This window comes from Agelaius phoeniceus, chromosome 1 (genome assembly GCF_051311805.1).
Source record: "Agelaius phoeniceus isolate bAgePho1 chromosome 1, bAgePho1.hap1, whole genome shotgun sequence".
In the NCBI taxonomy this organism is placed as follows: Eukaryota; Metazoa; Chordata; class Aves; order Passeriformes; family Icteridae; genus Agelaius; species Agelaius phoeniceus.
Window position 1 is genome coordinate 56,088,262 of NC_135265.1, and position 23,784 is coordinate 56,112,045.

Sequence of the window (23,784 nt, forward strand, 5' to 3'; positions counted from 1 at the left end):
CTAACCACAAAGTGCTTGCTTGAAGTTGCCAAGTAAACTATATTTCCATGAGGTGGAACAGAACTCATGGGATTTTCACTCTGAGAGAAACTCCTTGAAATTCATATGAAAATATTTCCTAGACCCATGACTGCTTTGTCAGCTATAGCCACCTGTGCTAACTACTGCAGTCTATCTTCAGAGTTACTATCAGTAACAGGATGATTTTTTTCCCCAGCTTGCAATATATACTCACTGCTTACGAGAGACACTGTGGCTTTTCCAGGTGGCCTGATGCCACCACTGAGTGCTATCTCCACTGCCTAAGAAGCTGGCCTCAGAGAAGCAGTGCATCCTGACACTGTGCACAGCTCTCCCTGTGCTTCCCCCCTGTCCAATCCATGGGTTGTGAAGTGCTGAGAGAGTCGGGTACTGATAGCAGTTGTTTTTTGAAGGCTTAGTGCATTTGAAACTCGTGAAACAGATGAGCAAAAGAAGAAAAACCAAACCCCAAAGCTGCAGGCTCAGTTTGTGAGATACTGAGATTTCCAAGCAAAAGTGAATTTCTGTTGCCTTTGGCGTTGGCTGTGGATTGGAGTTGGGGAAGGACTGTGCTGGCAAGGTCCAGCCCAGAAACATGGAGGAAATACTGTCTGCTCAGTTACCAGAGAATACTGCTGACAAAAACACAAAGCAGACATCAGACTGCTAGTTATCTGAAGAAAAGAGAGGCTTAAAGGGCTTTCGAGGATGATAATCAGAGCAAATTCTATGAAGTATCTGAGGTAGATCAGACACACCATTTCAGTGATTTCAGATGATCTTGAATTCTTGCATAGTGCCAGTGGGATCCCAATCAGTAATACCACTAATCCTCTTTTTGTTCTTGCAGTTTTAAAATATCCTACAAAGCACTATTTTAGAGGAAAGTGTGGTATCTGTGGAATTTTGTATTAGAACAACTAAGCTGTATGTGCATGAGGGGCCCTCCACGATTAAATTACTCTGAGCTGTACTTGTTGTCAATCATAAGGAAACAGTCAGAACCAGACCTTTTATTTGAAAAAAAATCCCCAGTCTTTTATGAGCTCAGGCATCCCTAATTGAACAATTGAAATTGATAACTCTCACCACATTCTTTTGTACCTCAATTGCTATGGAAAGAAAGTACATTAGTATGTCCAGGAGGTGGCTGTTAAGTTAATTGGTACATCTTTATATCCTTAATGCCTCAGTGGAGGCAGGGAGAGGCAGGGAGAGGTAAGTAGGAGCAAAATAAAAATTTTGCTTTCCAAACCGTAGAGAAACCCATGAGCTGTTGATAGCACAACTGAAGGGCTTAGACCAAGATCATGAAGAGTGATTTGAAGGAATCATTTCAAACATTATCAAAGAGATGAGTCTTTATTTTAGGGTCCTGATATGTTTGTTCTACCCAGCTTTGCAAGCCAGGTATGTAGAAAGCAGATTACCAGCTGTGAGCAGACATATGTTTTGTGATATCTCCCAAAAGTAAGAAGGTCTTAAAATGCAGGTCTATATAATTTTCCTGTTGTGTGGAACAAAACATCCAGATGTTCATCTAAATTCTCATTTGGGAAAGTATCCCTTCTCACAAAAAGTTCACATTGAAATTACTGAGGAATAAGTATGCCTTTTAGTCAGGGTCCATGATGAGAATAAAACATGGTACAAATTTAGCAAATTTTCCCAGTGCCTTTACCTTTGGTGCAGGTCAGAGAATTTCCAAATAGCTAGTGGGGATAGTTATAAAGTCTATATAGTTATAAAGTCTATCCAGAGAGGATATAGTAGGTAGATGCATAGTACCTAATTTTTGAGACTTAGCATAGCATGAGGTGGACAGTGCAAGTAGTCCTCTCTTGTGATATTTTCTCAGGAAATTTATCTTAAGACCTCTTGGATGAAGATACTGTTCATGATCCTCTGTAATGTTAAGTGCACTGGTTCACAAACAGGCACCATAGAACAAGAAAACTACTAACAACAAGGAAAGCAGTTACAAAAGTGTGGACTCTGACAACAGATGCAGGGTTCCTCGGAATTCACTCTGATTTTGTATCCCTTGGAAAACAAGCAGCATCACAAGAAAAAATCCGAACAAGTTAAGTAAATTTTCAACGTCTTCAAAACAGGAGTGTTCTGCCAACAACACAAGACTTCCAGGACATTTTCTCATCAGTTCTGGAATGTATGCGCTAGTACCCAAGATTTGTGAGGAGGATTTTTTCAGTTTAAACAACAATATAAAAAGACCTTTAATTTGAATATAGCTAAGGAAAGAGAAATATAAACTGCTGGCAAATGTATTTTCTAGCAACTTGAGGTTTTTCCCTTTTAAAAATATACAGATTATTTTAATAATTCCTTAATGAAGGTTCAATGCCTTTCATTGGTGGTTTTAATCAAAAGTTCCTTAAGAAATAACAGGTAATCAGAACAGTTTTTAGAAGTATGATGTGAACTCTAGCACAGATAGTCAGCAGTATTCAACACAATACATAAATTACCTTAAGTTCACAAATTAATATCACTTTCTATTGAGAGCCACATCTGGAATATCCTTTTCACGTTTCGTATTGTTCTGTTGCATCTCCTTAGTGACGTTGCAGATGCAGGATGTACTCATAGGTTGTGCGCTTAGAGAAGCAATGAGCTAACAGGTCATAAATGAATGTTAGAATAGTTGAATTCACACCTTCTCTGTGAGAATATGGTGAATGCAAGATGACACAAATTACCTGTACTTATATGAATGTTTGCTTTTGCTGATAGTCATAATATGGTAGAAGAGTTGTCAGATAGATAAAAGCCTGGTATTGGAGTAGCAGTGTTGAAGGGCAGATAATGGGCTGGGGAAGATTACATAAGGAGATGTTTTAGGCAAGGAACTTGCAACCAGTCATGGGTGGAGATGAGTGGGGAGAAAGTTGAGGAAGTGAAGGGATGACTCTGGATTGGTACCAAGGCCAACATCAGTTCAGAGGAGTTGTTCTACCTTTGGGGAAGAAATGAATGATGTTGGGAGAAATAAACCCCAAATATAATTATATGAACTGCCAGATCAGGCTCAGGAAGATTGGAGGGTTTTGGTTGGATATAAGTGAGAGAGAGAATGGGCAGGTTGTACTGGCTAGCCAGTAAGTCATCCCATACCAGGTATGCAAAACTCACTTGGGGAAAAAACCCATATGGGGTCTAATTTGAAAATGGTAAGTCAAGATGTGGCTGAGGAAGTTTCAATGTCTTGAACTTGTGTGTTTCATTGCTCATGTTATAATGATGAAGAACCTATCTTTTCTGTGGTAAAGAACTTTGAGACAGATTGTGAGCCAGCCTGAGCTTCATATTTCTCATAACCAGATCAACATTTGCGATGAAGTCATAATATAGTTATTTGACTAATTATCTGACTATTTATCTGATTGACTAAGAGTATGTAACACTCTGAAATGTTTCAGAAAGAAAGTTTTTGAGATAAAACTTCACACTGTCTTGTTGGAAGTGAAACAGCCAACCCTTTTGGTGATATTTTCTATGTAAACTAGGAACTGCTATGAAGCTCATGCAGTAAGCTGAGTTTTTCAAATGGGCTGTATAATCATAGAGAAGCATTCCTCATCAAAAGCATGATCTAACATCCATCAGCAAGAAGTGGTATCTGCAGTTTCTGTAAGCCTTGAGTTGCACTGCTGTTCCCTATTTGTAAGATAAGACAGCACCAACCTTTCAGCCTCCTGGAACACTGAGAAAATTTATTTTAGAGAGCTGACCACCATAGGAAAACACATAAAGAAGCAATTTTCTCTCCGTCCAGAACAGCACACTGAAATTGAAGCCTGAAGCTAAACAGTGAGCAGTGAAGGAAAACCAAAATATTTACTCATTAGCTGAGCTTCTCCATCTTAATCACAGAGCAAGGCAACAAGTCCATTGGAAAAGTTTTCTGGGTAGCCTTTTATTTATAAATTTGTGGGAGGCTGAACCAGTATGATGAAGCCAAACTCATTTCTGCTATTTCCTAGCATTGAAAAGTTTTATTGTATGCCATGACTAGAATCACTCAAGTTGGAAGGGACCCATAGGGATCACTAAATCCAACTCCCTGCTCCTCATGGGACTCCCTAATAAAACCATATAACCTAGAGCATTGTCCAGATACTTTCTGACCTCGGATAGGTTTGGTGCCCTGACCACTTTCCTGGAGAGCCTGTTGCTGACTGACCACCCTCTCAGAGAATAACCTTTTCATACTCTCCACTCTGAACTTCAGTAATGTAGTATTAATATTAATCATTAAACTGGACAGTATGCTAATGAAGCCAGAAAGTCATTCAAGTAAATTTTCCTGCATTCATTAAACTTTTCCAAGCAACAATAAGCAAAACCAGTGAATTCAACATTATCTTGTAATTTCCTTTTACAGGCAATAAAACCACGGGCATCTGCCTGCCAGCTGTCTGGTCTGTAAAGGCATCAATGTGCAAAATGAAGAAGGAGTGCTCTTCTTCTGTTAATAGTATGAAGGTTCTCTCAATTATCCTGGTCTTTGACATCTCTGAAGGGATATGGCCTTGAGGAGAGGAGACAGTTTCTTGGGTCTGTCTGGTCACTGTCACCATACTGGACAGCTATGTAATTAGAAACATTTCTTGACAGACCACAGGCTAGGCATTGATGGAAGAGAGTTCATCGTTTGCCCCAGTTAGCAAGGGACATTTGAATGACCCAGAACTGAGAATGTTTTTGGTTGAAACAGGTGTGAAATTTTTCATTTATTTATGCAGCTGCCCAGACTTTGTGTTCTCTCGATCACTCTCATAAAACTGGAGAACCTTCCAGATTCCTGAGAGGAAAAGGATAGTGAAAGGGATGTTTTGCCATGAAGCACTTGTTTTATTATTTTGTGTTTGTTTTAGAGCAGAAAATCTAACACATATGTGGATGGTAGCTCCGTACTACTGAAGCTAGATATTTGATTTGCTAAGCAGTGCCATCTTTCATATTTCCAGAAATGGAAGTCTAATAAAGATTGCAAGGAAACAAATCCATAGAGAAACTGAATGGGAAGGCCACTCCTCTGGCATTATAGTAGTATTGCAGTAATGTCACTCCATTACATATCTCAAGGTGTGCACTGATTTTTCTCCTTACATTATTTTTGCTTCTCATGAAACCAGTGAAATACTGTCCGAGTCAGGTAAGAAAGATAGTATTTGATCTGTCATTTTCTAGAAATATGTGCCCTGATTTGAACCATGGTTTTGAAGCTAAATATCTGTAGAGCACTAATGTTGTGCTTAGGTCAGAATGTGAAAGACAGAAAGGCATTTCCTGGAGATGCCTATAACCCAAGTGCATGGTTCAAGAAGCTCCTTCCACTCGTTCTTGTTCCAGCTGAGAATGTAACTTTTAAGTGCATATTTGAAGTAACTCAGGAACTGTACATGAGCATGAGCTTTGCAAACTGCAGTAAATAGAGAAAATAGGTCAAAGAAATTTTATGTTCTGTAGCAAAGAGATTGTCAGCTGCATGTCTGGAATAAAATTAATTTATAGAATGAGATCTCTAAAATTTAGGTATTTGTGTTATAGCACACATTGTGTTATAGCTATAGTTCGGGTGATGCTATAATCAACAGTAGGGCCTAGAGAGGTATCCAGCCCAGTCTAAATTAAACATCTGCATTTGGTCTGCTGAACTGTTTTCTACATCTTTTACTACCATGGGAACAGTGACATGTAAAACACATAGCAGTCACTTGCTGTGTAAGCTTTTAAAAGCAAGATTCCAGAGCTGAATCACACTCCTAAAGTTTAGTGAGATGAACTTGTCCACAGTGGCAGAGTACTAAACTGTTCCTTGATAATCTTGTAATGGGAATGTGCTCATCTGGAGCTAGGCACTAATTTTATGGAGCAATGAAACACTCCTTTCACCAGAAGAATTTCTCTTGTGGTGAGTCACCACTCAAGCAGGATAGGGCTGTTCTAACATTTTGCGTTTGAATTATTGACTGTCCACAATCAATGTTTAGCATGAGGACATGCTCATTCCTCTACTTTATCTATGCCATTGTCTCACTAAAGGTTAGTATCCATACCAGCATGACTCGTCTTGTGGACCAGGGCAAGAGATCAGGGCACTGAATGTCACCAGAACCAGATTAACTTTCTCTTCTGCATCTGTGTATCGCATGGTTTGGTCACTGTCTCCCAACACTATTGTCTCCTCGTGGTACAGGTACCTGGAAAAACTACTTTAGAAAATCTACATTCTTGATCATTTGAAAGCTTTCTTTTAATACAAGGAGGGAATAACTGAGTTATCCAAGAATTTGGGCTGACTCCCTGACTCGAATGTGTTTAGTCACACAGTATTTCCTTATGATCTATCTCTTAGAGCAAGGTTCTTATTGCTGTCTTCTTCGCAATGCTGGTCTGACTAATGGGAAATAAGGAAGTACAACACAGTGCTATGATGAGAAATATTTAATTTTCATAGTGTTTTATCATGTTGGTGTTTCTTAGCAATCTTCTTTTTCCCCCAAATATGTAATCTCATGGTCTTTTTTGTTTTCTTGCAGGAGGAGCTGGGCATTGCTTGTGAGTTACTGGAGTCAGATTTCCTCAAGTGCAGTGTGGGATTTCCTTTCATGAGATCCAAATCTAGGGTAACTTTGTGATATTTGCATTTGCAAAATATTGGTCCATTTACCAGTGTCTCAAAGAGTGGCTGGAAAGCCAACTGCTCTGTTAAATGTCTGTGATTGATACTTTCTCTAGCTTGCTAAGCCAGATATCGAAGTCTTTCACAGTTACAGAGACTAGCTATCCTTTTTCCCACCAGACAGGGCCAATGACAGTGCTCTGGGCGCTGCAGTAAAATGGCTTTGAAAAATGGTGCAAAAGTTGCAGCTTTAGAAAACTCAACACATTTCCTCTGCAAAAAATTAGAAAAAGACCCTCTGTCTTACTTATGTTGCCTCTGTGAGTTTTTTGTCTTCTATCACATTAAAAAATCCAGATGGGTTCTTTCTGCCACTAAAATGATCTATATAAATGACCAACCCAGAAAGGTGAGAAAATGAGAAATAACTTAAGGATGACTTGAAAAAAATGAGTCTGAAATTTTTCAGAAAGTTTCCATTTCAAAAGCAAATCCTTTCCATTTGAATTGATGTATCCTTTGACCCAATATAGAAGTTTTTGTTTTCTGTTTTTATAATTGACTCTTTTGTGATATTTTGAAAAAGTAAAAAATATTTTAAATGGAATTGAAAAAACACATGCAGTAGCAAAATATTATCTAGAATATAAGAATGTCATTGAAATTACAATGGATTTGGACACTGTTTCACTTGGCCAAAGTCTGTTTTGGAGTTAGGCAGAAAAATTACATGGAGAAGTAATCCACCAAAGTAAAATTCTTATTTCAAAATTAGCACCTGTTTTCACCCATTATGATGTGTGTCCTGAATGCTGCTTTAGCTTGAGCCACTTGCTCCAAGACTCCAAGTGCAGGCCTGTGGTGTGGCCTTTATTCCCCCAAAAGATCTCTTAATCAACAAATAACATAAAGACATAGTTTCAGGTAGTGATCCTCCTGTTCTGCAAGACTCATTCCCAGGCAGATGATCTCCTCAAGAAATATCTTTGAATGGCAATTCTAGTAAAGATCTTCTCTTAATGAAGGAAAACCCAAACTCTATAGTATTTGAAGACAAACACAATTACTAAGACTTAAAAGGTTATTTGCAGTAGAAGTGCTCTTACACATATCAAAATATGCCACTTTTGTAAAATTAGGCCAGTAAAATATAAATAAAGTTTCAGAATAAATACATTTTGAAACAATATGCTGAGTCTCTAAATATGGCTTTTTCTTTGCGCAGTATGAGTTCAATGTGATCTTTGACACAAGCCATTTGACCGGGCAGGAAGAAACGCTTACCTTCCTTGTCACTGCCCAAAGGTAAGGGGACCCTTATATGTCTAGATGACTTGGATATTCTTTGTTCCATGTGCATTACATGTGTTTGACAATTACATGATATTAGCTGTAGATACGTAAATTAGGTTAAATTACTGGGGCTAAATGCATGTATTTTGGTGATGCAGAGGAACTATGTATTAAAGCTTCCTGAAAAATGAGGTAGGATCATACATAGGTTTTCTTTGCCAGGCAGTTGCCATTCTGAAGGATCATTCTGTATTCTCTCAGTTGAAAGGCTCTTGTGTTTCAGTGGCTATCTCTTGGACCATGTATCAACCTCAGCTGCGGTTGATGATCAACACAAGATAGCCCAACCCATTTGTTCCAGCATTTGAATGAAATAAACATGCTGGGATGCAAACTAAAAAAGATAAATGCTTTAATCAGATGGTCAAGGATCCCAGTGTTAGGTTCTAAAATCACATATCTGTTTTTCCCCACTCTGGATCTTCAGTGAGCCATGATAGACTGTGGAAAACATCTAGATAGTGTACTTCCCAAAGAGCACTTCAGGTAGGCATTGAAGTAGGGTGTTGCAAAGTATGCATGCATAGGCATTTTGTCTTGGGCAGGATAAAAGGTGTGACACATGCTTTGTGCCTTCTAAGATGATGTACCATGAAGAAGCATACTGCATGGGTGATTCAGTAACAAGCACTTCAATGTCTGTATGGGAACCAATGCGCAGCTGCGTTAACATTGGCCATGAACTGCTGCTTTGATGTGTTGGGTGTTTGACTAGTTCCTCCTCCTGTTTACTGTGTAAATGAGCCAAATTCATATTCTTATATATCCAAATCAGGATCTTCAGTCTGAATTCTCCTCCCAAATGGGATGACACCTCTACAAAAAGATAGAGATGAGAGATAAGATGTAGCAGTTGCTGAGTGACTGCTCTTACAAGGTATAGTCCTCCCCTGCAGTAGCAGCTGTAGGTGGAAAGAAGATCCTGCAGCACATAGGACTGGTGTGAGATAATGAAAGTGAGACACATCACCATGTCTTGCATGTTAGCGAAGTTTTATTCTCCATCAGATGTTCATCACGTGTTCAGATGACCCTGTGATGCTTCTCAGTCAGAGACATCACTATCTGCTAGGTGAATGCCAGTTAGTGCAGAGATGGGTCAGCAGTGCTTTAAATGTGCACAACCAGTGTTTTCCAACCTTGGATAGCACAGAACTTGCCTCTGTAATCTCACTGATATTTCTGTGCCTTTAGATGAGCAAAGAAAAAAACAGTAATTGTTACACATTGAGTGCATGCTTAGAGATGTTATGATGAAGTTTCTCATTGTAGAAGGTTGAGAGAGAGTAGTTATGTTTTGAAGGATTGAGCTGAACCTTCAAAGAGAGTAGTGCAGTTCTCAGAGCTGATTATCCTCATTTCCTCTGTGACTTTAGGCAAATTGCTTAATTCCCTTGCTGTCAAATGAGTGTAACAAAATCTTTCTACCACAAGAGTTGCAGGGAGCCCTGAGGTAAAGTCAGTTATAAGGAAATTGAGAGAAAGTACCTGTGCTGCAGTCAGACTGCCATAGATGAAGGCATTGTTTCCACACAGAACTGGAGTTAGTCTGACAGAAATAGCTGGTCAGGGAAGCTATATCATGCTGTCATGGGAAAGCAAGTGTTGCCTTTCAAGTGTCTACCTGAGCCTGTCCTGTGTAGCTGCAAATTCAGCAGTAGAATCTGTGACAAGAGACTGGTTCAGTATTGGAACAATTGGAGAAAGAATTAAACATCACATTATATTTCTTTTACACTATTTGGCTGTTTTTTTAAAAAAAACAAAGCTTTTTCTTTGCTTCCAGGTGTGAACTGTTTTTCTAGAGCTAGATTCACTGAGTTGTGTTCTCCTTTTCTGACAGTACCTTTACTCCATTTGAAACAGATAAGAACATATCCATGAACCCTGTCTAGAATTCTACTTGCTTATTCTGTGTGCCACCATAGTATATCAGTACTGTGTTGGATGAGAAATGTCTCAATTTTGGACTCTTGTGTGAGGGTATTCAGGGGAAAAGCTTTTATTAAATGGGGTTCTTTCCCAGGGGTGAAATTTGTGCAGTTTTCTATCTGAGCCATATTTTATCAGCAGACATAGGCAATGTGTCAGTTGCAGAAAGCTGAGCTGTAGGTAAGCATGTATGTAGCCAGCAGGGTCTATTTTTGTAATCTGAGCAACTCATAATCTGCATGGTATCACTTGTTATTTCCTGCTGTTGCCTCAGTGATACCATCCTCAAATAAATATGATCATATATTTTGTTTTGCCAGTTTGATTTGTGAGTAAATCCAACGAACTGCAAGGCAAAAGTGATTCCAGAATACTACTGAAGAAATTGGAAATACATGTAACATATCTTTCAAGATTGTTGTTTTGAGCTGTCACCCAATGAGCAGAGTCATCATCAGAATTAGAATAGTTGCAGGTTTGTGTGCTAGACATGCATTACAGGAACCTTTCCCAGACTTCATAAAGTATTCACACTGAAACAAACTGACTTAAATGAGAGCTAATTACTCATGTTTTTCCTTTCTTCAATTTGGTTGTGACTGGCCGAGGCAACTGCCTTTCACAATGTAAAGTAGAAGTGCTTTCATTTTGGCAGCTAAGTATAGGAATAGGGGGAAAGAGAGGGTGGAATTGCTGAGAGGTTATGGCCAGTTCACTACAAGAGTCTTGCCCAAAAAACTGCTTGCAGTGGCAGCAAATTGGTGCTATAGTACAGTGCAGGTACACTGAAAACATTTATTCATTTGGTGAGTCAAAACCCTGTGTGAGGTGTGTCACTCACAATCTGACATGCAGTCAAACTGGGAGAAAATGAGCCCTTGCATGGAAGTCTAAATGTTCTTGTTTCTCTCCACTTTGTATGATGGCTGCTGTAGTTTCCCACAGACATTTGAATTCACACCTTGTTCCAATATACTTTTTTTTTTATGAGCCTGTTCTTGTCACAGCCACAAAGCTCATGCTTTTTGTGTGTGCCCTCTCCAAGGCTGGGTGAACTTTCTTAAGGAGCTCATATCACTCAAATAGAGAGGCTCAGAGTACAAGGCAGAGAGATGGTGACTGTGAAACTGTGATATATTACAAAGGCTGTCGATTTGCAGTATGTTTATTTTTCCTTTCTGACATAGTGGAAACCTAGAACGCACTGAATGTCTGCATGATAATACTTTAATCCTGTCTGTGCCCCTGATGCATGAGGTGGACTCATCCATCAATGGGTAAGTATCAATCACCAAATGAAAACAAAAACAACAACAATAATAATCATCAGCAGCATCATCCTAAGAATAACATCTGAATGTCTTCTTTTCTTTGTTTACATGTAGCCAGACTATTGCTTTTTCCTTGTTTCCCAGACTCTGGTCATTAAGACAATCTCATTCAGTATCTGTAAATTTTATTAATTTCAAGACTGTACCTCATTTTCACTACTTCCTAAATAATGCTAATTAGTTACCATCACATTTATAGTAGGTATTTTAGTGATTGTGTTTAAATTCAAGTGACGATGTAGATATGATGGGACCTTAAAATTAAATTTAAAAAGAACAAGTAAACTACATCTTGTTCCTTAGGACATGTCTTTAAGGAAATGGTTGAGAGTCACCAGGCCAAAGGTTGCAGTCAAATGTTCGGTGAAGTCTAGCTGTTTGTCTTTCTGTTTAATTACACAAACAGAATTTGCTTCTGCTTCTGTTTATTTTCTTATTTCCTCTATTCCCTAGTCTGTGATGCATCTGACTACCAACTGTGGAGCATCTCTCACCCTTTGACTGGAATACTTGTATAACATATAACCATTGTGTCCTCTCCCTAAGGCTGCACGTGTATGAGTTCCTGCCTTTGAACTTGGGGCTCTTCCCTTCCACTTGGCGTCACAGTCTTAAGCCTAGAATGAAAGATTTGTGGTCAGTCTCAACAGTCAGTCATTCTTTAGCATAAACAGTGCTTTGAGTTGAAATTGGAGGACCTGGTCACTGAAAGATGAATTAGTATTCATGTAGACTGAGAAAGCTGACATTAATTTCTAAACTGGGGAAGCAAAAACTCATCAATAGTGTCCCCAGAGGGTCAGTGTCTCATCTATGGCAAACTCCAGACGACAGGTATTGTCTAAATGACCAGTGTAGGTTGGCATCATTAGAAGTCAAATATTCCCTTGACCACTGCGCTATATGTGTAGAAAAAAGTTAACCTGCACTGACATGTGATTTGATTGAAAAGCTGAATAAATGCAGATTCAAGGCCTGGACTGGGTTTTGCCTCATAGAGCTCATCCTGTTGGATAGAAATAAAATCCTTAATTACTACCACAGCAGTCAGAATGGATAAAAGGTTTGTTTGAGCCTGCTCAGAGAAAGGAAGTGCACTGTCAAACCTCATAAGATGACTAGCAAGGACAAAAATCTCTGTATTGAGAGTACAATCTCAGCAGCATGCTCTGGAAGTTTTTTGATGCTTTCATTGTTACAAATTCTTTAGAAATTGAACTCTTGTTTCTTGATGCTTTGATACAGATTTTTATTCAGCTTTACAGATATGAATGCATTCATCTGTGTCTTTAGATCTCTGTTCATTACCTAGAGAATACTGCGTGCCAAAGCATAATTAAAAATTCGTTTCTCTTCTTCAGAATGACTTTTTTAAAGCACAAGGCCTCTGAATTTATAAGCCCCACCTAAGTGCCTGTGTGGATTATATTTTTCTTTCTTATAGACAAACCTTAGTTAGTTGAAGTTCACAGAAAAATCAAGCAGCCAGAGAAAAGTTGGGTTTATTGGAGGGCACATTCCTAGGCATAGTAATATTAGTAATATTCTTCTTTTTGGACAGTATATTTTTGAAGCTTGTTTTATTAGTTTAATTGTCCTATATTTGAATCTAGAGGAGCAAACTTCATTCCTGGTTATAAATAGCCCAGAATGGCTTGTACCATATTTGGGAGAAGCCTTCTGGCATAATGCTGTAAATGGGAGGAGAAAATCTGTCTTTCACTGTTTCCCCTAGCAATCACTGGCACAAGATGCAGGCAGGAAAAAAGGAAATGTACCTAAACAGGGTTAAAATCCTGTCTCAAAGTGCTCTGATTCCAAAGGAAAACCTGGGAAGGAAGCAGAGTTTTAGACAGTAGGGAGGACTAAGGTTTGTCTGAAATTACACCAGGACCCTTTCCAGATAGTAGAGAAGCCCGAGATTGAAAGAAGACATAAAGGATGCTTAAAGCACTCCTAGTCCTCTTCTGCAGTATTTTTAGGTACTGTGTTGTGCTTCCAAGTAATTTCTGATAAAATCCTACTGCATTTTACTGTGTGATTGGATGATCAGAATGGTTAAAGAAACTTGAACTGCTCTACTCTAGTTGAAAGCAGGTTATCCCCCTCTAATCTTTCCTTTAATAATCTGCTTAATAATAAAGGTAGTAAAACTTAGGTAATTAACTGTTTATTCCTGAAATGCTGTGTAAATGTTAAATAAAATTGAAATGTTACTTTAGTGAATATGCAACTTAAAGTATTCCTCTTAGATACTATTTCTTCAGAATAACTTGGTAGTGCAATGATTTCCCATGTTAATCCAAGCTACGGGACTTGAGCAAATCAACCATGCCAGGGGACTCCAAAAAGGAGGATTTGTGATAGGAAAGGAGAAAAAAGGATGAATAATTAAAAGACATCTGATTCATTGGTGGGATTTTAGCCCATGTCAGTTGAGATGCTGCTTGTGTAGTCTAACTATGTTGCCAAAAGCAAATCAAATCACAAAAAATAGATTAACGTAAAATGGTCCCATAGAATTTCACATGACTAGAAAGGAAGGGGTGCAATTCAGCTAGACACAAATATATTTCATTTTGGTCACAAATTCAGCTTACTAAATTTGTATCTTGGTCTTACAGAGAAGTCTTCCCTACTTCATTTTTCTACGGTGATTCTGTGGCAGCTTCCAACTTTGTTCAGTTGGAAAACCATGAATGCCTTTTCCAGTCTCTCAACTTCACACTGCAGGTAAAACTCATCCTTATTTTGACTGCTTTCCTGATTGACAGCACATTCTTGTTTTGTATCTATTTTATTCTGAGTATGGTAAGGGCTTTTGTGCATGATTTTGCTTCACAGTCATGGGCAGAATGGAAGCTTTGGACAAGGTTTATAAAGAAGACCCTCTTGTTGAGTTATGAGGTTCAGAAAGGACTCCCTTGCTTTCTAAACTTCTTCTCAGAGACGAATCTAGGTGCAACTGGATCCAGTCCTAGCCTGAACTGGGTCAACAGTTTTTATCTGAAGGTTATATAGATGTACTCGCTCATACCAACAACTGTGGGGAAATCTCTTTTGCTCAAGGAGAAACCTTGAGAGACATCGCCACTCAAGGGAAGAATCTCCAGACTCTCTTCTGGAATTGGTGTGTTAGAAATCCATGCTGATAAAAAATGGGACTGAGCTTTTATAGTATAAACTGATCAACTGTCACTCATGTGTTTCTAGGCTAGCTGTGCCAGCTCAGCAGCTTTAGACTAGTTATCTGTACTATCACTTGTTGATTCCTTTATCAGGAACATTGCCTCTCACATCCTCACTGGTACCAGTTTTTGTCAGGAAATGCTTTCTGAATGCTTAAATTTGGGATTGATGAGTCAATGTCTGTTGGTAGTCCCTGCTTTTCAGAGACAGGGCAACTGAGAGGCATTTTAAAAGATTTTATTCCCTTATCAGTCTTATTGAAGGGTGAGACATAAGAGATGTAAAACTCAACGTCATTATATCAGAAGCCAACCTATTTCCTGGTTAGAATACCTTATAAATGTTCTTCAGCCTATTAGCTTTTGCCACACAATGCTGCTAATACTTCTAACACCAATCACCTATATTTTCACCCCATGTGGTCCTGCTACAATGCATCTTTCATAGTTCCAGTTCTCTAAAATATCTGATCTTTTTGCAAGGCCATATTTTGAAACTTGTTGAAACTACTGTCTAGTTCAATCTCTCTCTCAACAATCTCATCTCTATTCCATGGCCTGCCTAAGTCAGCACACCTTATCTCAATGTTTGCATACAGAGGTACAAGACTGTGTGAGCTTTCGGTCAGGTTTTGAGATTCCCTTACAAATCCATTTCTCACAAGCCTCAGCAGTCTTTAACACTAAAGTCAGCATGACTACCCTTCTCCAACCATCATGGGTAACTTTCACAAATAGGATTTAGTTCGAGCTGTTTTACCCCCACTCAGGCAGAGCATCCCGCTACAATGCTGTACAATGCATTCTTGACCAGATACCGTATTTACAGCCTGCAGGGATGGCATATGTCCTTTATCTGAATATACTATGACAGGAATTGCAAACATGGCATCTCACTTCCATAGGGAAAAAAGCTCCTACTGTTTGTTTCTCTTTCATCTTTTTTCACATGCTGGGTAAAGAGCCCTAGTTGTTCAAGTGCCACATCTTGGATGAAGCCACAGGTTAAAAGTGGAGGAGTAATTCTTTTAGTGGCATGGTCATTGAACAAAGGAGTGAGCAGCCTTTATCCAAGAGAACAAATACACATCTGTGCTAGGGATTCAGGCTTGCTAAATGCCCCAACATGAAAATATTTATAACACTACTGATTACAGTATAGGGAAGAGATAAGGACACTAAATGTGGTAATTACATATCCTCTGAACACAGAGAGACATGGTTCTCCCAAGAAAATCCTGGGAAGCTGTGTAGAAGCTGTGGGAAACTTAGACAAAAGAATTAAAACAATTATTATCTCTCTTTCTGTAACCATTGTTTATAGATATGGTAGTCCAAAATGTGCTATTCATAGTTCACCAATGGTGTGAGGTGTTTCTACTTTGAGACCAATCAAGTATCACCTTAGCAAGTCACATTATAAAAAGACCCACTATTTTCCTTAAATGCTTTTGCCTTCTGATCTACCTGAAGACTGGAGCCTTCTTTCCATCCCTGACTCAACAGTGTCATCACAAAGACACGTATGAGAAGCTTTCAATAAATACCTCATAGCATCTTAGCATTATTCAAGTGTTACTTATATATTATACTTCACAAGGCAGTTAGATGGGTTCCTGATGTGGCAAAATATATGAATGGAATATTATAAGAAACTCTTGTGATGTGGCCAACATTACCTGGCGTTGTGTTTCACTGGTGTAACTGCATCTATTACAAGCCCTACAAATCCTTTTTGACCGCTAGATGGGACTAGGGAATGATAAGCCATGCAGAGGTAGGTTCATTTATTGTGAAAAATAGTGTTTTGTCTTTTTTCTTTCTGTTTTCCTAGGCTGAAAACTCAGCTTACAACAAATAACGTCTGCCTCCATGGACAGATTGCGATCCATAGCAATTAAGCCCCCACTGCATACAGTGCCCTTAGCTATTTATTGAAGGACTGAAAGGAGTATTTCAGGACATAAAAGCTTTTGTGAACCAGCCTATTAATTCTTGTGATTCTGGTTTCCTTCTTGGGGGTTTGTAGGTCTTCTTCCCTTCCTCCTCCTCATACGTAGTGATTGGTTAATGCAGATGAAGAATGGATGCACTGATGCTTTAACTTGATAAATATTTTCAGTAAAGCAAAGTGATAACAGGGAAGGGAGAGAGAATCTATGTGTTGGCAGTGCCACCATTTGTCCTACCAAATGCTCTTGTCTCTCATGCACACACTTAGCAGTTGCAATAGTAATATTTTTTCCATACAGAAGTTGAAAATTATACCATAACAAGTCACACATCTGCTCTCCAATAATGGGGTAAATGTTATAACTGTGTATATCAGAGAGAAATGTAGTTCACAATAGGCAAAGGATTGTTTGTATCACTCTTTGCTTAATTATTTCCTGCCAAATATTTAACTCTTCCAGATGGAGAAAAATAATAGTTCCTTAACCAAGAGAAAGAGATGAGTTACAAAAATATGGGCCTTTATAGCAGTTTATATGTGTGAAAATCTCTAATAGATCAAATATGAACAAGGAAACAGAAAATGCCTTTTCTGCAATAAATCATATCTGATCTTAGTGAGATAATCAAAGTTTTTAAAATGTCTAACACGAAACACTATATTTGTATTTCATGCAGCATTTATCATACTGCATTCTAATGGGATTTCTCCCCCTGCCTGGAGCCTCAGGGCCTTTGTGAGGAGGATTTGGCATTGTAAACCAGTTCTGTTTATCAGTCAGGCATTTCTTCAAATATAAACAGTGTTTGAAGAATGAAAACCTATTGGTTTTAATATTTGTACTTTTCACAATTAACCACTGCATGATACATCTTTTCACAGTAGTATCTCATTGTGGATAAATATTTTAATGGGTTTCATGTTTTTACTTTAATGTTTTTTAATGCATTTATATTTGTGTTGTTAGAAAGAACCAGAAAATATTTTTCCTAATAAAAAAACATAGATACAAATGAAAACTTACTTTAATTGAATTTTTTCCATGGATTATTTCCATTCAGCAAAACTCCATAAATTTTAGAATTTTCACTGGATACATTTCAGTGGAGGATGGGAAACTCTTTGAGCTTTTGTTGAAATTTTGGGGGCCAGGGAGTGATAGAAAGTTAATATTTTCCACTAAAAGTGTAATTTACTGAAAATGCCAGAACTTGAATGGAAGTTGTTCACATGCATTTCCTGGCAACTCATTCAGAAAACCCACAGTCCAGTAGTCACAGTAATTGTTTGGCTTCTGCTCTGTAAGGAAAACACATGCAGAATATCGTGCAGTGGTTAACAGATGGAAATGAGAATGTTAACTGAGACAGTAATATTTCTTATAGCCTTCAAGATTTTATTACCAAAACATTCAGTGTACTAGCAGTGTCTCTGTATATAAAATATACTGTTTGAATTGATGGCTAGTAATTATCCTGCAAAACTGCTTCTCCTTTGATATGTGAGCTGTGCCTGAAGACTGTTAGGTAAGCTAATCCTTTGACTTCATTCTGACACTTGAAAAAGAAGTCTTAGTCTGAAGACATTGAAAAACCTGCAAAGTGCTTGTATTTCTTCAAATTTACCTGTACTCCCAGCTCTGAATCTACAGTAGTTTCCCATTTATGAGAAGTCAAGTATGTAATTTTATTTGTATTAATTTTTTCTCTTACAGATTTATAATGCTGGACCAAGCACTCTTCCTGGAGCTTTTCTTGATATTTCAATTCCAAACCGCCTCTCTGCCACTGGAGCCGAAATATTTCACATTCAACAGATGATGGTATGTTACAATGTACTCTGAGCCCAGAGAGGCACTGAGAGCTACTGATGACTAAAACAAAAGAAGTCCACCAAAACTCAGTGAATCAGTTGCTTTTTAAGACAATCAAATGTTCTTTGCATCTGTGGCCAGATTGTAAGTAGCTGAACCTCTCCAGCTACTGGCTGTTCTCCCCCAGCTAGGGCAAAGACAGCTAGTTGTATGTTCCTGGTTTCCTACAATGCCGTGTAAAACTAGGTCAGGCTGATGCTGAAGGAAATATAGAGAACACTTCCACAAGTCACACCTACAAAGAAGATTGTCTCTTAATCAGTTCTCCCTGACTGAGGTAGGATTAAATGGTGTATGTAATATCGGTAGGATGCTTTATCAAGCTGACTCAGATTCCCTGGGGTTTTTTCTGTGGTTATCAGCTAGGTCTGAATACCTAGCTGTTATCTGTACCTATTTTGCTATAGTCCGTGTTATAATTTGCTCTTTTTGAGTGTTCTTTTAACAAATGTAAATAATAGAGAAAGATCTTCTTGCAACACAATGCTTTTCAAAAGATAATTTTGTGTCAATTTCAAAGAAATTCAACATAAACTGTGGTAGACATATTCTTAGATTTCATTTCTAATATTTATTTATTTATTTCAAAACCTTTGTTAGACCACTAAAATACCATCATTTGCACTGTGGTGGCCAAAAGATGGATACCTTTTTACTGAGGTAAATTTATTACTGAAATTCAGAGTAATCTGCCTTTGTGAAATGAAACCAGCATTTGGGGATTATTGAAAGGAAGTATTATACTTTCATGTTGTTGGTTACTTTTCTAGCCTTTTAGCTGAAAAGTATTACCTATTATGTAGGAAACTGTGTCACTGAGGATGTGTAAATATAGATCTGAAAGATCTTTCTAAGCAGGTTTCCAAGATTTTTGCTGTTGGAAGGTATGAGATAAATATAGATATGGCTTACAGATGGGCAGTAAAGACAGAATGACTGAGAAACATGTGGGAATATTGTATGAAACAGTAGTAGTGCATAGATGGAGTCAATTTGCCAACCACACTTAATTATTCTCCAGCCTTTGTATCATTTTCTGCGGCATTGCTTTTTAATGTTTATTTAGTCCAGCTTTGTATACAGAAGATCACCTTTCCTTTGACACATTGCCTGTCAAAGTAACATGACCTGTTTCCTTGTTTGTTCCCTGGTCTCTGTGTGCTGTAGGAGAGGGTATGTTCACAGCAGACACAGAGAGGTGGAAGTCTTCCTAATGGATTTTATCTCCCCAAATGTCGGTATCTTCTCTAAAATCAGTCACTCTATAAAGGAGGTCCCAGCTGAGTGGTGTGGTCTTGAGCACTGTGGTAATAAATGCTAGCAGGGTTTGTATTGCTTTTCCCCAACAACAGGTTGCATTGCTCTGCACATTATTTTACTGAATTGTACTTTGAAATTTGTTTATGTAGAAATGTTAAACTGCTGTTAAAGGACCTCTTTGCAGGTAGTAGGCAAGTATGTTTTTATGAGAGATGTCTGCCTCACACACTGGCATTCCAGTAATTTTGAGTATTGATTTTGGGTACATGGCCAGTAGAATTCCCCTATGTGACTTTCTAAATACCTCTAGCATGTTAATAAATGTGAGCCAAGAAAATCCTGTCTGGGACAGTGGTTATCCTTGCCTTACAGATACATAATTGGAACACCAAAAGGTTTGCTTGACTTCACACAGGAAATTTGTGTCGGAGTCAGGCACTGAACCAATGTATCCCAAATCTTACTAGAACCAATGTATCCCAAGTCTTATTGTTGTAACAGAGAAGGCATCCCACTCTCTTTCCTACTGCTCTCTCCCAGTGAGTTTTTATTGACTGGAAAGGGAACTAAAATCATGGAGTTTTTCAACTTTTCATAGAATAGATCTAATTAAACAAGGAAACCTAAAAGGAAATGAACTTTAGAAAATAGTTTACAACAGCTGTTTCTCCAAGACAGTTTTTGTAAGCATAATCATTAAATATTTCAAGGCTTTGCTTATTTTGCTTATTCCCAGAATCTAGACTTCAATAAAGATAGTAAGGTAATAGAATCCTTTCAGACAGTGCAGGTGTTTTTGTCATTATTTTCTCTATACCTATAATCTAGCCGTTCTAGCTGTCAGTGTTGACAAAACTTTGAGAATAGCTGTCATTAATACAGAGGATTAGGAATTGTCATTTATCTGTAAAATACACTGTTGATACAGAACTGGGGATTTGATGACATAATGGTTTTTATCTTAAAGCTTTTTTTTTTCTATTGTCATTCTCTGATACACAATAAGGCAGTGAAATTTTTGAGTCAAAATGCATAGTTAAAGCACTAGAGTTTGTCTCACACATAAACTACACAAGATAGTTTCAGGAGTAAACTCTCTCATATTGTGTTGATTGAACTAGTCTTTCAGGCACAAAAATTAATAGCAAGAAGACAGTCACATATGGCTCACTGGAACAGTCTGTATCTCTGGGAGGTGTTAATAGGAAGTATTATCTGCTGGTCTTAGAGGAAATGACAGCCCTCATGCTTCCTATGTTCCTGCCATTCTGAGCTTTTGGCTTTATTCCAGAAACGGTTTTAACATTTTGTTCGAGACAAATTCAGATCATGGAGATGTTTTGACACTTGTAGTTCTGCCTTAGAGATGTTCAGATGCAATTCAAGGGCTATTGGGAGTAGCACTTCAGTTTTTGCAGCACTTCCCCCAACAGAGCCCCCAATATACAAAGGGAATGAATCAACAATAAAAGCCAGAAATAAACAAAAAAAAATGGATAATTGTAAGAAAACTAGGGGAAAAAAACCCTAAAACAATTGAACTTCCTCCCTATTAATTTTTAATGAATAGAAGATACAAGAAATTTTCAAATTTAGCTAGGAAATTTCACCTCTGACATTGGTTTTACATAGTAAATACATTCTGCAGTGGTAAATGATATTTCGGAAACACTTAAGTCAAATTAGTACCTGTTTGTTTGTTTTTATGAATTTTTGTATTTGCTTTCTTGCAAAGGTTAAAAACCAGCCAGGTTAAAAACATAATAAATTAAATACCTCAGCTTGTTAGTAAAAGTGTTGTGATAGTGTAGATGATGACATAGAAGAGCTTCACACAAGAAGAGAAGGTAGTCCTAACATAAAGGTATATTCTCCACTCTTCAAGCCATTGGTTATCTATTCTTCCAGGAAGAAAACCAGTGCTCATTATATTTGTGTATGTTTTTGGTTTTGAACTGAAAGATCAGTAATTTCCTTTGTGTATCCAGCTAGGGATCCACAAGGGCAAGGGAAGCACTACCAGACCTTGGCTGGCAGCCAAGGAGCTGCTTTCTAGGTTTGTCAAGAAGATTTTCACAATGGGGGTTCCTACTAAATTAACCACGGTATTTCCTGAAGCTGTTCATAACTTAATGATGTGTCCAAGATTATTCTTGTGCTGGCTTTATGGAACTGGATCAGATTCTTGCCTTCTGGTTTATTTTCTTTTCATTGAAGGTAAATACAATTATGAGGAATTAACAGCTGGAAACCAAATTTGTCTATTTGAACTGGATGGTCCTCTTCCCTCCTCTGGAGGGACTAAGTAGAGCCTGTTTGTCGAATCAGTATCAAGAATATAAAAAAACATATTATCACCATCACTGAGATAAGAATCTTGTTGGAAAGTAAGATTCATATGTTGCAAGACAGTCTCTTCAGAAAGAGTTTTCAATCTAGGCAATGATGTAAAAGGAAATTTGAAAGTAAGAGGGAAAGAAATACTGTTCTCAGTTTTTTGACAATCTCCCTCCTTGCCTGTAACTCTTGATGTCTAAGTCTAGTAATGACTGTTTTAGTAATTGCTAGTAATAGAATATATTTAAAATACTATGTTCTCTTACTCTAACAATTAATGAAGAGAGGCACAGAAGCAACTCTGAAGAAGCACTTGCCAGTGTCCACTGATAATACAGAAACCATCTAGTTTCCCTGATTTTCCCTAGGCTTCTAAACTTAGATCTTGAGAATTATTTACAGAGAAGGAAAAATGGGTTGAACCTTCAGTCTTGTGACTCCTGACCCCTTAAATGGACAACCTTTCAACCAATCAACCTTAAATGGGCCAGTTAGCCCAGGCCACTAGTTCCTGGTCCAACCCTTCCCATCACTTCTTGTTTAGGGAGCAAAATAAAAAGTCCTTCTCTTGCAAGGACAAAGAGGAGTCTTCCAGTTGTCCTATTATGTTTGGCATATTCACTTCACACTTCTTTCTACACAGGTGAGATCTGGATTGTGCCTTTATGATAGCTGGATATCAGTAAGAATTTTAAAAAGTAAAGAAAAACTGAATGAATTAATGGAAGAATTTAAGAGAATTCCTTTTACAGGTTTACCTTTTAAATTGATTGATCTCTTCCTGTGAATGTTGAAAGAAAAAAGTAAAATAAATTGACATTTGACAGAAAGATTGTACAGGAACATTTTGCACTTGCAGCAAGATTTATTTTAGCCCCTTTGTGTTAGTCATTCTGCATGTACTCTCTTCATTTCAATGACTTACACACACACTGGCATACACATATTTTGGCACCATATTTAAAAACATAGCTAGATTACTGGAGGAAATTACTCATTCCAGGGAATATACTCTACTGAAATTTGTACAGAAAATTGTACAGGTAGTTTCTGACCTTCCTGCCTCTTTCACTTTAATTGCTTTTTAAATGACTGTTCGAAAACATTTTTGCTTAGGCAGTTGGAGGTGTTCCCTGCCCCACCCCCAGTGTAGAGTACCTTAGTGATATCAGCTGAATCTGGCTTTGCCTAGGAGGCCTGTCTCTTGCAGGAGAAACTAGTGCATCTTCCACATCCAGGATGGCTGTGAGGAGGGGCAGAAGCACACACTGTGGTCCAGTATGGCACAGTTGCCTTTAGACAGGAGCAGGGAGGAGGACCGTGAAGCAGCTCAGAAAGAGTTCCTAATGTCAGTATAATGAACTGAAGAGGAACTTCACTGTCTTTTAAGTTTCCATTGTTATACAGAAAAGGCTGCCCAGGTGTCCTGATCTAGGACAAATTTAGGAGAAAACCTCAAAAGGGGTTCCTCTAGAAAGCAAATTCAAGTGGCCCCTCCACCAAAATATTTCCTTGGAGAGAAGTTTATTTAACAGGCAAAGCACTCACCAGCACAAAAAATGAACAATATTAAACAATAAAACCTCTTGCCAATCTGAAGAGATGACAAACTCAGAAAGTCCTTTTCATGGGTTGCAGCTCAGCTCACTCAGTCTCTTATCAGTCCCTCCAGCACTGGAAATGCCGTGGCCCAGGCCCAGCCCGGTGGGCCACAGGTGTGAGCTGCTGGTGCTCTTCTGGGTTTTCAATCCACAGAAGGTTTAAAAAGTTCCAAGAAAAAGAAAACCCACAGTCCAGGGAACTTCTCTGCCTCAGCCAGCTAAAAACTAACTAAAAAGCAAGGAGAGCTCTCTCCCACTGTCTGTCTGCAGATAACACAGTTCAGG

General features: G+C 38.3%; 1 protein-coding gene across 2 annotated transcripts in view; it reads left to right on the plus strand.

The window, feature by feature from the left end:
- The window catches only part of ITGA9 (integrin subunit alpha 9), a 238,781-nt gene that overhangs the window by 154,393 nt on the left and 60,604 nt on the right, over positions 1-23,784 (plus strand). For both annotated transcript variants that reach the window (XM_077179385.1, XM_054637200.2), the window contains exons 19-23: positions 6,588-6,674; positions 7,896-7,975; positions 11,143-11,232; positions 13,911-14,019; positions 18,143-18,250. In XM_077179385.1, coding sequence (XP_077035500.1) covers positions 6,588-6,674; positions 7,896-7,975; positions 11,143-11,232; positions 13,911-14,019; positions 18,143-18,250 — 474 coding nt within the window. The remainder of the gene's footprint in view (positions 1-6,587; positions 6,675-7,895; positions 7,976-11,142; positions 11,233-13,910; positions 14,020-18,142; positions 18,251-23,784) is intronic.